Consider the following 15485-nt stretch of genomic DNA (forward strand, 5'->3'; position numbering starts at 1 on the left):
AACCAATGTTTTCTTGTAATAAATTAGATTCCCACCTCTAGAATACAATTTTCTCTCTTTTTTCTCACCTTATTGAAGAGACTGTTTCCCTTGTCATATAAAAAGAGCTGAATACAAGGCCTAAACTTATATCAAAATACATATATGTATTGCCAACTGAAAAAAATCAAGAAGTTGCTGCATCAAAAAATGGTTTTATTCTATTTTTCTTTCCCTGCAGTCAGGTCATTGGGAAAGTAGTGAGCTATACATTTTCTACATCTATTCAGTTTGAAACACTTAGAACTGTTTTACCTTGGCAAACAATAAGACAATAATTTTAGTATGCATCGTAAATAGTAGAAAGAATATTTTAATTAAAGGCATTAATTTGACTTTTGATAAGAGATACTCAAAATGAAACAAGGTGGATAAAAGTAATGATCTTCAGGAGTTCTAACAGGCAACACATCTTCTTAACAGTGCATGACTATTCAGTATTGAATTTAATAATCAATATTTTGAGTTGACATATTAAAAGAAAATAGAAATATGTCTGTATTCAACGATAATCTTCTGTCATTGTTGAATTTTGAGGTAGAAATTTCATATGAAAAAATTCAGAAGATTGGTCTATAAAATTAGAAATTGCCTTAAATAAACCAGAAAAAGACCTGATAAGATAAAACATGACTGACTAAACAAATAATATTGTAAATGAAAGTCAAATCTTTACTGTTGAGTGCTATACACATTTTGCATTTATTTATATTGTAGGTCAATGTGCTTGGACAAATAACAATGTACTGGATAAATAAACTGGACTGTTGTGTGTTTAGACAACATTTTACTGGACAGTAATAACCTGGCCAATATAAACCTCTGCCAACAATTATATATCTGATGAGAATATAAACTCTTCCTTCTAATCATCATTAAAACACATGTTCATTAGAATGTTAGTAATACATGTAAATATCTGGGCAGACAAAAAAGTTTAACTCTTTTCATTTTGTTTATGAAATAATTTATTGACTTTGAAGGGGGGGAGAGATATTAGCTTTAAAATATTGAGCTTCTTTTAAATTAAACAAATAGGTTTCCAATACTCTTAGACCCATGGCATAAGTAGACAAAAACTATTCCCCATTTCTAATTCTATATTCCATCTAGAGCTCTTTATCAAAATACAAGTGTGTTTACATGCTTGAAATAAGAGCTGTTTAACTTTCATGCTTGAAAGCTTAATATTGAAATGGTATTGTTCTTTAATGATTAAACTATTAAAGCTATACTGGAACAATTACATTTTTGCTTTTCACTTCTAATTGCAAGAATAGAAGGTTTTGTAATTATTGTGTAGAACTCCCTGAATTATGCTTGCTGCAATGCTATTTAACCCCGATTCCCACTAAGATTTTTAAAATTAAAACCAGCAAAATTGAGAAAATAAGATTTATTTATTTAAATTGATAAATGCATTGTACTTGTTTTTACATGTACAACCTGTAGATTTATAGTCCCCCATGAGTTAAATATCTTTTTATTTTTTTATTTTAAAGATAAATCTAGGTTATTCATGAACTCTCCACTTTGATGAATTTATTAGAAATTGACCCCAAATAAATCAATGGTTCAACAGATCAGCAGTAATTGAATATTCTGATGACCACACCCTGACTTATGGTCATAGACCTGGCTTAAAGTTTAGGATGACTGCAGGGTACATGTAGAGCATGTAATTAGCTACTATAAATAAAGATGAATAGACTAATAAATAAAAACTTTCCATGAAAATAAACATCAGGGTATAAAATTAAATCTCTGCACAGGATAATCTTAACTATATCATGTATATAGGTTTTAAACAAATACAATTCATGAATATTTATGACTATACTTAACAGAGTTGACGTCAAAATTGTAAAAATTTGCCTGCCTGGGTCATAATTTCTCATATCTTTATCATTACACTAAGAACAATGACGTCAAATTGCACAGTAAAGAATGCAACAAATTAAGACAGTAATCTTATCAGGTGTACTATTTCTGTAACAGTGGCTTGTGTGTATACTAATGTATTCTGATCACCTTGAAATATCAGAGAATGCATCATACAAAAGCATGAAAACATATGGAGAAAGCACATGCAATCAGCAATAATTTCTACAACCTTGATGGTTCATTTCAAAGTCAATCAGACATACAGAGCAGTATCATCAAATATCAAAGAAATGTATTCTGATACATCTGTGATGAGTCTCAACTCAACAATACCTGTAGGATTAATAACAGTGAATTTGAACAACCTAAAATCTACCTTTTTTGTCATTTAATAGACTCAAATTTCATACATTGATTTAGCCAATAACATTTCTCTCCTAAAAGATTACAAAAATCTAACCAAATTCACCAAGTGTACCTGATGATGAAAAATCCAGTAAATGGGTCAAAGCCTCAAATGGCTGGGTCACAATATTTGAGAAAGACTAATCAATGTTGAAAAAATTAAGTTCTCAAGTCTTGAAAAAAATGAGAAAAAAATTCATACATACATGTAGCCAGTGCACAATGCAACTTCAAAATTATGTGCATTCTTCCTGTGAGTTTCAGGGATCTGGTTTGAAAACTAGTTGTACACAAATTATTTAAAACATGTGGTATTGGGTACACACTTTCCTGGCTGCCAATCGCAATTCCAGACAAAGCTTTTGGACTTTGTCCAACCCAACCTTAATGGCTTCGGACACAGTAAATTTAGTAAAGTGTAAATCTGTGAGTTCATTCTCTTGGATACATTTTTTCAAACTTGTTGGTGAACAATTGTCTATCAATAAAAGGCCAATAATCTGATAATACATTTATATCTAGTAATTGAATTATCTACAGAAGTTCCTCTCAGCTGGATAACAGATCATATTGATATTATCAAAGATAATTGGCTTCAAACATTTCTGTCCATTGATTAAACATTTAATCTTGTGATGCACCAAAAATGAATGCTGTTCCAGCCATTGATGCATAAGGCGCATCCAATCAAAGCCTAGAAACACTGGGTCTATAGACTATATACCACTTCTGATGGAGTGTTAGGTCTCTGAAGGGTACCAAATAGCTGTTAAACGAATGATTTAGACTTACTAATACTGATACATAATCTCAATAAATTCATTACAATAATTGAGAATTTGATCAGGTAACAAAGATGTAATGTTTTTATTCAATGATCCCTTAGCTGGTTCTAGCAAGTCTTTTTGTTGATATTTTTTGGTTAATTGTTTTTCAGTTGTTCTTGTCCTTTATTTATGTTGGTTTTGAAGCCCACTGATGAAAATTATGTTTAAAAGATTTTGAAGTGCATACAAAAGGAGCATTGAATAAGTACTGGTATCGTTTTATTAAGGATTTTAATTCTCAAACCTAGCTTTATTGAAGGTTTCACAATGTATCAAGTTAAAAGAAAAAGGAAACATATAAATTGGGCCCTAAACTTTGACCACATAAGCTAATTGAGAAGAACTAAATCCAATTCCTAATGTTGAAAATATATATATTGTTATCCATTTTTTTTATTTATCAAACTCATTAATATGAAGTCATAATGAACATCTGTTATACTGTCTGATACTATCTGTCAGAAAATGTTTATTTATGTAACAAGGAACACATGTAAAGTTCAATTTCTGAAGTCTGCACATCTTCAAAAGACTGTATTAGCTTCCAAATATCAGTTATCATATGATGTAATACATTTAGATAGGAAGTTTCCCTTATGTTTGCAAATTTTTAACTATTAGTAGTTGATCAGTGGTGGATGTAAGCACTGGTACAAGGCCATTGAAATTTGAGGTGGGCCAGTAAAAGGTAGTTTAGACTAACCAAATATATGAACAAGAAAAAATTAAGATAATATTTTGCAGTATTGAGCTTACAAATTAATTTTTAATTTAACAAATTTGTTAACATTTCGATGTGGTGAATATTCATTTCTTCTTTTATTATGTAAATGTAACCTTCAAAGATTGATCGATTGTTAATTGCTTAGTGTCCAGTGGCAAATATTTCATGCATGTTCAGGACAAGTATTTTTCAATGTTACATGTAGCTCTACATAAAAATTAAAGTTAACACTAACAAGCAATTAAAGGGTCTATTAGCATTTGGTTTAACATTTATGTCATCTCATAACCATTTCAAAAACTATTGGTAAACTTTTTAGCTTAATCACAGGGAAGTTGTACCTTTTACAAATTAAACTTCACAAAGACCCAACTAGTGGTGGTAGGAAACTTGAAATTAAACGAAAACAGGAAAATTCCATTTAGATATGACTCAAAATCTGTCACATACATGTATGTAGCATACAATAATTACGTCATTGATTCCATCTTGTGTAATCAAATGACTTTTCCAGACACTTGTCATTTGTTATTCTCCGATCCTCTCTCGCATGTTCTTACTGGTACATTGTTTGTAATAGTAAGTGATGAGCAAATTAACTTTGCAAATTGGTTAGGTGTAAAAATGTTGTTTATATTTAGGTTGCTATGATACCATCCTGGTCATGTGTAAGCACATATATTTGTCCCTCTAATGAACTTTCCATCTTCTTCGTAAAGATAAGGAAAGAAGCATAAACCTTAGAGCTAATTAATAACTGCAATTGCTCAGCACTTTTTCTGATTTCATTATTTAAAACAACAATGTCTAAACAAATTCCTAAGAACAAATCTTTTACATTTGTACATATAAATTTGTTAGTTCACTCAGTTTTAAATAATATTTGTGTACAACTTGTGTAGCCTAAGGAATTAGGTAAAAAAAAGACATACAGGCTGAATTTATGTGTAACGTTAACTTAAGTTTTATCCTTTATTCAATCCCAAAACAAATAGCACAAAATGTTGTTACAGTTTGTAGATGTATGTACACGACTTATTTATCTTGACATCATTCAAAACTCATGAAGACCTTCAAGACAATCCATGTATATGTACAATGTGCCCTGACCATACTTGCATTGATCATAACTGATGCAAAATTTAATGATGGAATTTATCATCTCTTTAAATTTCAATTATTTCGTTTTCAATCTGTCTAACATACATTTTACTAACATATATTTATTGTATCTTTTGCATTTATGTAACATTAATGTTTAAGATGATTTATCATTATAAATAAATGTACAAAAGTATACTAGTTCCCTTGTCATTTTTGTAATCAATCTTTTTATTATTAATCATAAACCGTAAATAATATAAATAATACTTTTTTTCAGTGTGTATAACAATAACATTATCAAAGCTTTTGAATACTATTTCAAAACTATGTTATTTTGACAATAATTTAAATTGTTTTCAAAGTGCTGTTTATTATTTTGTTAAACCCCTTTAATACATTGAATGTTACTAGTAGATATAAATCTTCAATCAACATAAAAATGTACATGTGTTGAACTTTAAATTAACATTTATTAACAAAAAGAGATAATCAAATTTATTGGCACAACTTTTCTGGGATATATTCTTAAAGAAACACTAACATGACTAATGAAAAAAGTTTTTCGCACCAGACTTCTTATACATGCTAATGTCATTCATAAAGTTAAACAAGTATAATAACGTTTTATAATTTATTTGACCAAGTACCTAATTTGAATTTTTCACCAAATTAAAAGAAATAAAATAAAATCTGTACCCATTCTGATGACTTAAAGAACTTGAAACAAACATTTCATATGATATAAATACACTTTAAAGCTTTCAGCAAAGGAAGACTTCTTCATTATTATGAATGTTACTCTGCCTACATGTATACTTTCAGCAGATGTTTTATATAAGTGCCTCTGACAGAGGGAATCATGGAAGGATTGTTGTAACCAAATCATAATATCACATGTACCTTTCATTTATTTATGTTATATCTTTTATCCATTATATAATACAGAGTACTTGAGAACTTTCTTGAAAAGAATGAATTTAATTCCACAGTCCTTCATCAGAATGATTTGACAATGATATGGCAATTCTGCAGAATTCCATCATCCCAAATGTGTTTTCATAACCCACCCCACTGTAGGAATGAGCAACGTGGCAATCTTTTATTAAAAAAAAGTCTTTAAAGCAAGCATGTGTCATACATCTTAAATCTATTCCTTTTTAATTGTTAAGGATTTGTCCCGAGTTATTAAATACATTGTAAATCAATAGGGAGTAAACAAATGCAAAATGGGCACATGCACTACTGTAGGAATGTATGGCATATACATACAGTGTTACTGTGTATATACATGTACATTTACACGTATACATTTGTACACGTACATGTATATGTGCTTAAATTTGACTTACCTGCCAAACTCCTACTACAGCATTACAAATTAAAATAGTCAATATAACAAATGGTTCTACGAATGCTGTTACTTGTTCCTCACTTTCCTCAAACCAAGCTAATACCTGAAATATTCAAAATTTTACCTCAATCTGAATCTAAGCGTTTTTTTTTTTTTTTAATAAATTGACTAAATTTGTTTATCTATAATAAGATTACCCTATATAATACATATACTACAGCCTTGCTCTGCCTTGACCAATAGGCATAATTATCCCATTGTCCAAGATATATAACACAATGTTATGTAGTGTTTTTTCTTCAATCAACCCTGTAACTTTTGTCTTGAAATTCAGATTTAAGCAACTTAAAATCATAGAGCAATGGCATTTTCTTAGCTAATTTAGTGACAAATATCTACAACAAAATTAAGCCATCATTAGCTTCATTAATGATTTGAATAAAATAATAATAATTATGACCGTTGGGATCAGCTGTCATTTATGACTACTCTATTTCTTCATTAAGCCATTGATTATTAGTTAGTATGATTTCTGTCAGGCAAACCATGGCAAAAAAAGATCCTTTTAAGAAATCCTAATATGACAGTAAACTGAATTACAAATTACTGTTTAGTGGCCAATAATAAAATGTGATAGCCTTGCACTCTCTTTACACAAAGCATCAGATTAAGTGCCCTGTTCTGCGAGATGTGGCATTGCACTTATACATCCCTCACAGCAAAACAGAGACCTTACTTAGTTCAAACTGTTTACTGTTTGTCAAAAAGCACCAAAGTGACCATATTTCTATGTAGGGGTTCCTATAGCTACATGAATGTACAGTGTACCTACCAACCTATTCAGATAAAAGGATTGTATCACCAGACAAGCATTTTGTTTTGAGTTTGGCATAACCAGACTTAGTTATGGAAATGCTGATTCCTGTTCTAGCTTAATTAACAAAATATACTTACAAAAGATATTACAGCTGCTAATAAAAGAATTTTGACTAATAAATCATCAAACTGTTCTAGAATTAATTCCCATAGAGGTTTACCTGCAAAAGACATTACATAAATTTATCTTGATGAATGAGCCATTTCAAGGTACTCTAAAGCAAAGGTAATTATTCTAAATATCTTATTGATGTTCATTCCACTTTAAAGATGTAACGAAGAAGCTGAGTTTGTGTGCATGTATTCAACTTTTTTTGGATAAACTATATATTATACCAGTGAAAATTGAAATGAATGTAATAAGATATGTTTGAGACCACATTTCCTTTAAACTTGTATGCATAATTTGTTAAAATCAAAAAATCATCAAAATACTGTTTTTTTTCTGAATACACAAAATCTGTGTATCCCTCTATGTCATTCCAGTACTGTCCTATATATGCATTTAAAAGAGAGCCCCTTAGCCTACAAGAAGACTGTAGATAGTTGCATGTACACACATTCTATTACTTCTTAATTTGTATTTCATCAGTTCATGCCAATTTTGATAGTTTACAATAGGGATACATACACTAATATTAAATAAACAACTCTTAACTCCCAAGCTACAGGACATATAATTGTGAACATGTGCACTGAAATGTTGTCATATTTTTTATAAATAGGAAGTCGATTTATTTTAACACAAACTAAAAGATAACATGTGACAATACATACCTTCCTCTGCTGGTAATTCTGAAAAAGAAATTAAAATTCATTTTGTTAAACATGAAAATCTAACCCAATAAAAACATACACATGGTATATGGTATCGCGACAACGTGTCATAAAAAACCTTGTGTATTTACTTTGTACTCGAGTAATGGAGAATTTTGACAAACACATGTGAATGACGATTCAATAAATTCTTACCGTTTGGGCCATATTTTTCTATTCCAGCCTTAACTTGATCATCTGTGTATCCAGTTTCTTCCCCAACATTAAAAAAATCCAACACTTCCTCCACGGATTTTGTATGTGAAGCTTCCATACTTCGGTGAAATGTAAATCAGTTTTTACGCACGAAAGACAAGTCAGAACATTCACGAAAATCCTTTCAAATCATAGAATTTGTTACTTTGGTGGACCCTTTCCTGCAGTCTTGGTGTAATGGAAGCTTATTGAAAATTCAAGCGAGAAATTTTATAATTTCTGGCTTGAGTTTTCGATGTAGAACAGTGGAGCACCGTACACTGGTATCGCAGAATCGCTGCCGTGTTAGGTAAAGGAAGAATCTACGTCATCAAAAAGGGGGAGTTAACTGCGTGAACATTTTTTGGGAGTAATTATGTAATTTTTTGTATATTTTTCAATATCTAAGCCAATACGAATTTATTAATTTGATCCTTAAATTTTTGCGTTGGCTCTTTTATAAAAATAATGATTAAAAAAGTATGACTGTAATGGAATATTCCAATGTTTACAAACGACCTAAACCAGATGTGGTGATGTTTGATTGGCTGATATTTATGACGGCAAATGTGTCAAAGGTCGCACTCAGTTGTGTAGTACTATTTATATCTCAAATTTCCCCGAAGTTATTAAACTTGTTTATATTTATTTCTTTTACGTATTTTTTTAGTTAGCATTGTTACTGATGATAATGCACACATTAAGCTGACTGGTGATGACAATTTTTTTTTTAAATACTAAAATAATACATGTTTCGGGTGGTGGTAAAATAAATCATGACTCCCAATCATGGGGACATTTTATCTCTATAAGATCTTATAAGTGGCTTCCCGACTAGTGACGAGCACATTTATACGTGACACAGGTTTAACGTGAACTTCTTGAATGATTAATAAGTGGAATAATCTTTGATCATGACAGAAAAAACTAAACAAAATTACATCAATGGAAAAAAATATATACCCCCTTTTTAATGCGAACGGTAATATAAAGTGTGATATATATATCTAGCCCTTTGTACCTATACGAAAGTGTTATTTTGGTTCGGTTTACATATAACAATACAAACATTAGCTCTTTGGAGCCTTTTGCCGTATATATATATATATATATATATTAAAACGAGTCTAAATTGAAAACTACATTCAAACCTATAATTGCGTTGGATAAAAACCGCAATTTTTATACGTATGCATGTAAAACAAATTTCGCGGTAGAAGGGTCTAAATACAGCACAAACAACATTTTCCAAAAGACCAAAAAAGTGAAAAAGTATATTTAAACAAAACGCATTTGACTGACAGGTCGAACAACTGATGTTCTTAAACCCTGCTGACTATATATATATATTAGGGGGGGGGGGGGGGGGCTACATATACACAACATGCAGATTAGAATATAAGCAGAAAATCCTTTCAGTATATATATATATAATACAGTATAATTTGTCTTTATATCAGCCATCTATGGTTGATCATTAAAGTTTTTGTTCTTCCTGGCCGGGATTGGAACTCAAGAGCCACTTTATTGTGACAGAATTTGCAAAGCTTTCAAAGAATAATATTAATGATGTACTAGCATGCAGTTTGTATTTCAGTCTTTTTCAATCTCCACTGATGTATGAATGCTGAATCATAGCCTAATGTATGGGGTTTACATTGCCCATGAGATTATGGTATTAAAGTAAGATTTTAAAGATTGTTCAAAACTAGATGCCACGCACGTATTTTTCGGTTTTCAGAGCTGGTTCGTTACAAATTAAAGTTAAAACATGTCGATATGCTAGACCACCAGAACCTCTACAAGACCGTTTATGTATTTTTTGTGATAGCGGCCAAATTGAAGATGAAAAACACTTTCTTTTTAATTGTTGTTTTTACTCTGATATCAGACATGAATTATATGCCATATGCCTGTCTTTTAAATGTTGATTATGATTATTTATGCGATATTGCAAAGCTTCATTATCTTGTGTGTAATGAGAATGTGGTTACTCTTTTAGCTAGTTCCCTTTATTCTATGTTTTACCGACGAAAACATGTCATCTATAGAAATTATATATGTTTTTTATTTTGTTTTATTTACGAAATACTTTTTAAATGTAAAACAGTTGACCTTTAATGTATGTATTAGATGTTTTTTTTAAATGCTATTGTCCGTAATAAGTTGTTTTCGGCTGGCATCCTCAGTTTTACTAAATGTTAGGTTCTTATGACTTTATGCGTATTATATACATAGGTACTGTAATGAATGGTGACACTTAATAATAAAATAAATCTTATCTTAGTACACATTACAACTTACTGAAACTTTCTCACAATTTAACCCATAAATTGTTGTTAACCTTCTGTTTTATTTTGAAAGAATTATATAATTTCATATAATCGGGGGTTTCATGTTATTCTTTTTTATGCTTATGGCTTTCAGTTTGGTCCGACTGAGGCTTACAATAAGGTGATTATACATCTATATATGATTTACAAAATTATTTGTGTCTCTCAATTTTATAAAAATCGTTGAAATGAATGGATGGATCGAGTCTCGTTTCCGTTGAGCTTTGTTCGTGGTGGTTCTCTCTCGTCATATAGACAATTGAGATACTTTGGTAGATCAAAACACATCTACAAGTAAACATTAAAACAAAATATATGGCAATATAAAACAATGCTTGCATTTCAATACTAAATGCTGGTCCAGCTATATATATACAGTTTCAGTCTGGAACTAGTTCAACCAAGGATTTGTATAGTGAGATACTTTAAAAATCATTGGTTTAACCCCAGATACATAAAAAAAAGATATGGTATTCAAGTGTATGTCTTGGGTTATAGTAGTCGCAGGTTCAACACAGAATAAAATGGTCGAAATTTTGAAAATCATGCAGTTATTGTTATTATTTGGCTTATAAATAAGTACACAACGATATAACTTCGTCGTTTTTCCGATAAGACCTCTTATACATTTCCCCACGAAGCTACGAAATGTGTTAAGATATAAACATATACATTTGAATATACATTGTTTCAAAATATTGATTTTTGAATTGGTTAAGTTTGTGACAAAAGTTTATCGTTGGTTAACCAGAGAAAATGACACATGCAACGTATTGCGTTAACATAAGAACAATAACTCTTACTACTTTTAACAGAAATATGTAAAGCTTACGTGTCTTTTCTTATCATGATTTGCCAAAAAATAATTAACCGTCGATGGTCTGATCAGAGACAAATAATATGTATCTTGTATGATGAAATGAATAAATGTAGGTATAATAAAAAAAAATGTATACATAATTCAATTTAGGCTTTGAAAATAGTGTTTGAGTGTCGAAAAGTCGTTGGAAGTACATTTTTTTAAAAAGATACCTCTGGAGTACATTTCATATAAATTGAACCTGTATTTAAAGAGTACCTGTCTTAAGAGACCACTTTTTTGCGCTAACTCTTAAAACAGGTTTGACTGTACTTGATAAATTGCTTTCTTATTATGGTGATTTCGAAACGAAGTTTTGATTTTTCTACCCTATCAGGGACTTTCTATACTATACCCTGACCACTTTGCCTCATACTTTTATGAAGAAAAAAATCACTCTCCTTATCAAATGGGGATTTTAAAAGTCAGAAAGCGAATAAATATGTTCAAACTCATTTAGGTAATTTTTTTAGTAACAACAAACAAAAGAACTGTCAATTATACCTGCTTTGATACGACCATTGCCATTGCATTTTACTAAATAACATTCTTATTCGCAATGGAGATTTCGTATATATCGTCAAATGACCTGTTTTTGTATTGCTATGAGTCATGATTTATGACTAAAATCAACAAAGGCCCGGTACAAAAAATGAATATAAAACTGTTATAAAATTGGATGAAATATTGGCTCTCAATAATGGCGACTTCAGTATGTACACTAAAGAGATTATCCGCTGAAATGACTTTAAGTAAAGCTTATACTAGCAATGAACCCTGCCCTTTCCCGGATCTTGACATCTATATCTCTTACAGAAAGCTTTATACCAAAATGTATGATAAAAGTCGACGAATTTCCATTCTCTATTGTAGATTATCAATTTTTAGATGGAGACGTTCCCTTTTTACCATCTTATGGTGTTTATATCTCAACTTGATCGATTCGCTCGTGTATGCACATTTGTAACAACGTATTTGATTTTAACCAAAGAAATCTCTGTATTACTGAAAAATTATTACACCAGGGTATTTAAAACATTTACTAAATTCTATCATTGATACAAGGAAATAATTTGGTAAATATAAATCAATGTGTAGACATCTTCTACGTTCAATTATCGATTTCATATCAAATCTTTTATGATAACATTCTATACAAAAGCACAAAAATGTCGACATTCACCTCAAAAGCTTACCAGGCCTTTAAACAGACTTATTCAGTTACGATACTGTCGTCAGGTAATTAAAGATGGCAAATTTTGGTATCAATATTGATTTGCTCATAGGGTCTTTTCATCGGAAATAAACACATTTATTTTTAAACCAGTTGTTGACATGCTATGAGTAATGTTTTTCTCGTATATTTTATGATGGTATGAAACTAAACCCCTAACGAGAGGGATTGTGCTTGATTTTCATATGATGAAGACATAATCTTTCAATCAGTTTAATTCTAAGGTCTGGAGCTGGCATGTCCGTAACTGCTTATAGTCCTTTGCCAATAAATGTATCATTGTCATTTTGCTTAGTTTTTTTTTTTTTGTTACCTATTCTGAGACCGGACTCGGACTTCTTTTAGATCGAGTTTTACTGTGCGTCAGTATTGCTGTGTGTTTGTTTATTCTACATTGGCTAAAGATATACAGGAACGGAGGGTTAAGAATTCACACAACATCATTAAACTGCTGTAATTTTGTTGCTGTCCTAATTTAGGAGCCTCTGGCCTTTGTAAGTCTTGTATTTTTTTAAATATTATTTCATTTACATGTTTTGGAGTATACTGTGACGTCCATTTTCATTGCACTAATATACATTTTTGCGTAGGGACCAGCTGAAACCCGCTTACGAGTGATGGATTTTCCGGCTATGTTGAAGGACCCATTCCTCATTTCTATTCTCAATTTTATTCGTGCTGGTTATCCTATAGTGTTTTTACTCCATATCGCGTTTATACTGTTTTCGAAATGTGAAGAAATAAGGTATTTAAAATAAAAAACAAAATGTACAAATAAGGAGATGTGGTATGCTTGCTAAATGAGGCAAGTTGAAGAAATACCCATGAGCAAACAGTGATCAATAAAATTGAGAATGGAAATGGGGAATGTGTCAAAGAGACAACAACCCGACCAAATAAAAAACAACAACAGAGGGTCACCAACAGGTCTTCAATGTAGCGAGAAATTCCCGCACCCGGAGGCGTCCTTCAGCTGGCCCCTAAACAAATATATACTAGTCCAGTGATAATGAACGCCATACTAATTTCCAAATTGTACACAAGAAACTAAAATTAAAATAATACAAGACTAACAAAGGCCAGAGGCTCCTGACTTGGGACAGGCGCAAAAATGCGGTTGGGTTAAACATGTTTGTTAGATCTCAACCCTCCCCCTATACCTCTAACCAATGTAGAAAAGTAAACGCATAACAATACGCACATTAAAATTCAGTTCAAGAGAAGTCCGAGTCTGATGTCAGAAGATGTAACCAAAGAAAATAAACAAAATGACAATAATACATAAATAACAACAGACTTCTAGCAGTTAACTGACATGCCAGCTCCAGACTTCAATTAAACTGACTGAAAGATTATGATTTCATCATATGAACATCAGGCACAATCCTTCCCGTTAGGGGTTTAGTATCATACCATCATAACATATATGAGAAGAACATAACCCGTGTCATGCCAACAACTGTTTTTAGAATAAATGTGTTTAGTTCCGATGCAAGGACCTTATCAGTGACTCAATATTAACGCCAAAATATGCAATCTTTAATGACTTGACAACAGTATCGTAATTATATCCCTTCTTAAGAAGTCTATTTAAAGGTTTTGTAAGTTTCTGAGGTGAATACTGACACCTTTGTGCTTTATAAAGAATATTTCCATAAAAAATTGGATGTGAAATACCTGAACGTATTAGAAGTCTGCATGTTGAGCTATATTTACGAATGATGTCTTTATACCGATGATAAAATTTAGTAAATGTTTTGACTAGTTTGTGATATCGAAAACCCTGGTGTAATAATTTTTCAGTAATACATAAATTTCTCTCGTTAAAATCTAAAACATTGTTACATACACGAGCGAATCGTACAAGTTAAGATATATAAACACCGTAAGATGGTGACAAGGGAACGTCACCATCTGAAAACGGATAATTAACGATAGGAAATGAAAAATCATCCCTTTTATCATAAATTTTAGTATTCAGCTTTCCATTAGTGATATAGATATCAAGATCGAGAAAAGGGAAGTGGTCATTGTTAGTATTAGCTTTATTTAAAGTAAGTTCAACAGGATAAATTTCATTAATATACATACTGAAGTCGTCATTATTGAGAGCCAAAATATCATCCAAATATCTAAAAGTATTATTAAATTTGTTTATCAGATGTTGTTTCGATGGGTCTTTGCTTATTTTTGTCATAAATTGTAACTCATAACAATACAAAAACAGGTCCACAATAAGTGGTGCACAGTTAGTCCCATTGGAATTCCGATAATCTGACGATATACGGAATCCCCAAAGCGAACAAAAATGTTATCTAGTAAAAATTCAAGGGCATATATAGTATCAAAGCATGTCCAATTAACATAGTTTTTTTGTTTATTGCTACTAAAAAATGACCTAACAGAGTTTGAACATATATATTCACATTCTGATTTTTTGAATGCCCATTTAATTAGGTGTGTGAATTTTTTCTTAATGAGAATGTGAGGCAATGTGGTATACAGGGTAGAAAAATCAAAACTTTGAACAGATTCAAAATCACCAATATAAGCATGCAATTTATCAAGTACTTCCAACGAGTTCTTGACACTCCAAAAGTAATTTATTCCACTATTTTCGAAGGTTTTATTTGAACAATTTATTATCAGGTTTTTAATTGTACCAAGTGTGCTGGTAAGAAGAATAGACAATTTAGTAGTTGAACAATGGCTTGAAGACGAAATAAATCTATATTTGTAAGGGGTTTTGTGTAGCTTCGGAAGCCAATACATAGTTGGGACTTTCATTGTATTTGGCTCTGCTTGTGAAGCGGTGGCTAAAAGTTTATGTTTGTTACA

At 31.0% G+C, this 15485-nt stretch overlaps 1 protein-coding gene across 7 annotated transcripts in view; it reads right to left on the bottom strand.

Annotated features, from left to right (window-relative positions):
* The window catches only part of LOC139527662 (calcium-transporting ATPase sarcoplasmic/endoplasmic reticulum type-like), a 75341-nt gene extending 66593 nt beyond the window's left edge, over nucleotides 1-8748 (bottom strand). For all 7 annotated transcript variants that reach the window (XR_011665411.1, XR_011665410.1, XM_071323212.1 and 4 more), the window contains exons 1-4: nucleotides 8183-8748; nucleotides 7988-8005; nucleotides 7289-7371; nucleotides 6333-6437 (exon numbers count right to left, since the gene is read on the bottom strand). Coding sequence is in view for 5 of the 7 variants with exons in the window: in XM_071323212.1 (XP_071179313.1) it covers nucleotides 6333-6437; nucleotides 7289-7371; nucleotides 7988-8005; nucleotides 8183-8300 (324 nt within the window). In the remaining 2 variants the exon portion in view is untranslated. The remainder of the gene's footprint in view (nucleotides 1-6332; nucleotides 6438-7288; nucleotides 7372-7987; nucleotides 8006-8182) is intronic.
* Nucleotides 8749-15485: the final 6737 nt, after the last annotated feature.

Source organism: Mytilus edulis, chromosome 6 (assembly GCF_963676685.1).
Source record: "Mytilus edulis chromosome 6, xbMytEdul2.2, whole genome shotgun sequence".
NCBI lineage: Eukaryota > Metazoa > Mollusca > Bivalvia > Mytilida > Mytilidae > Mytilus > Mytilus edulis.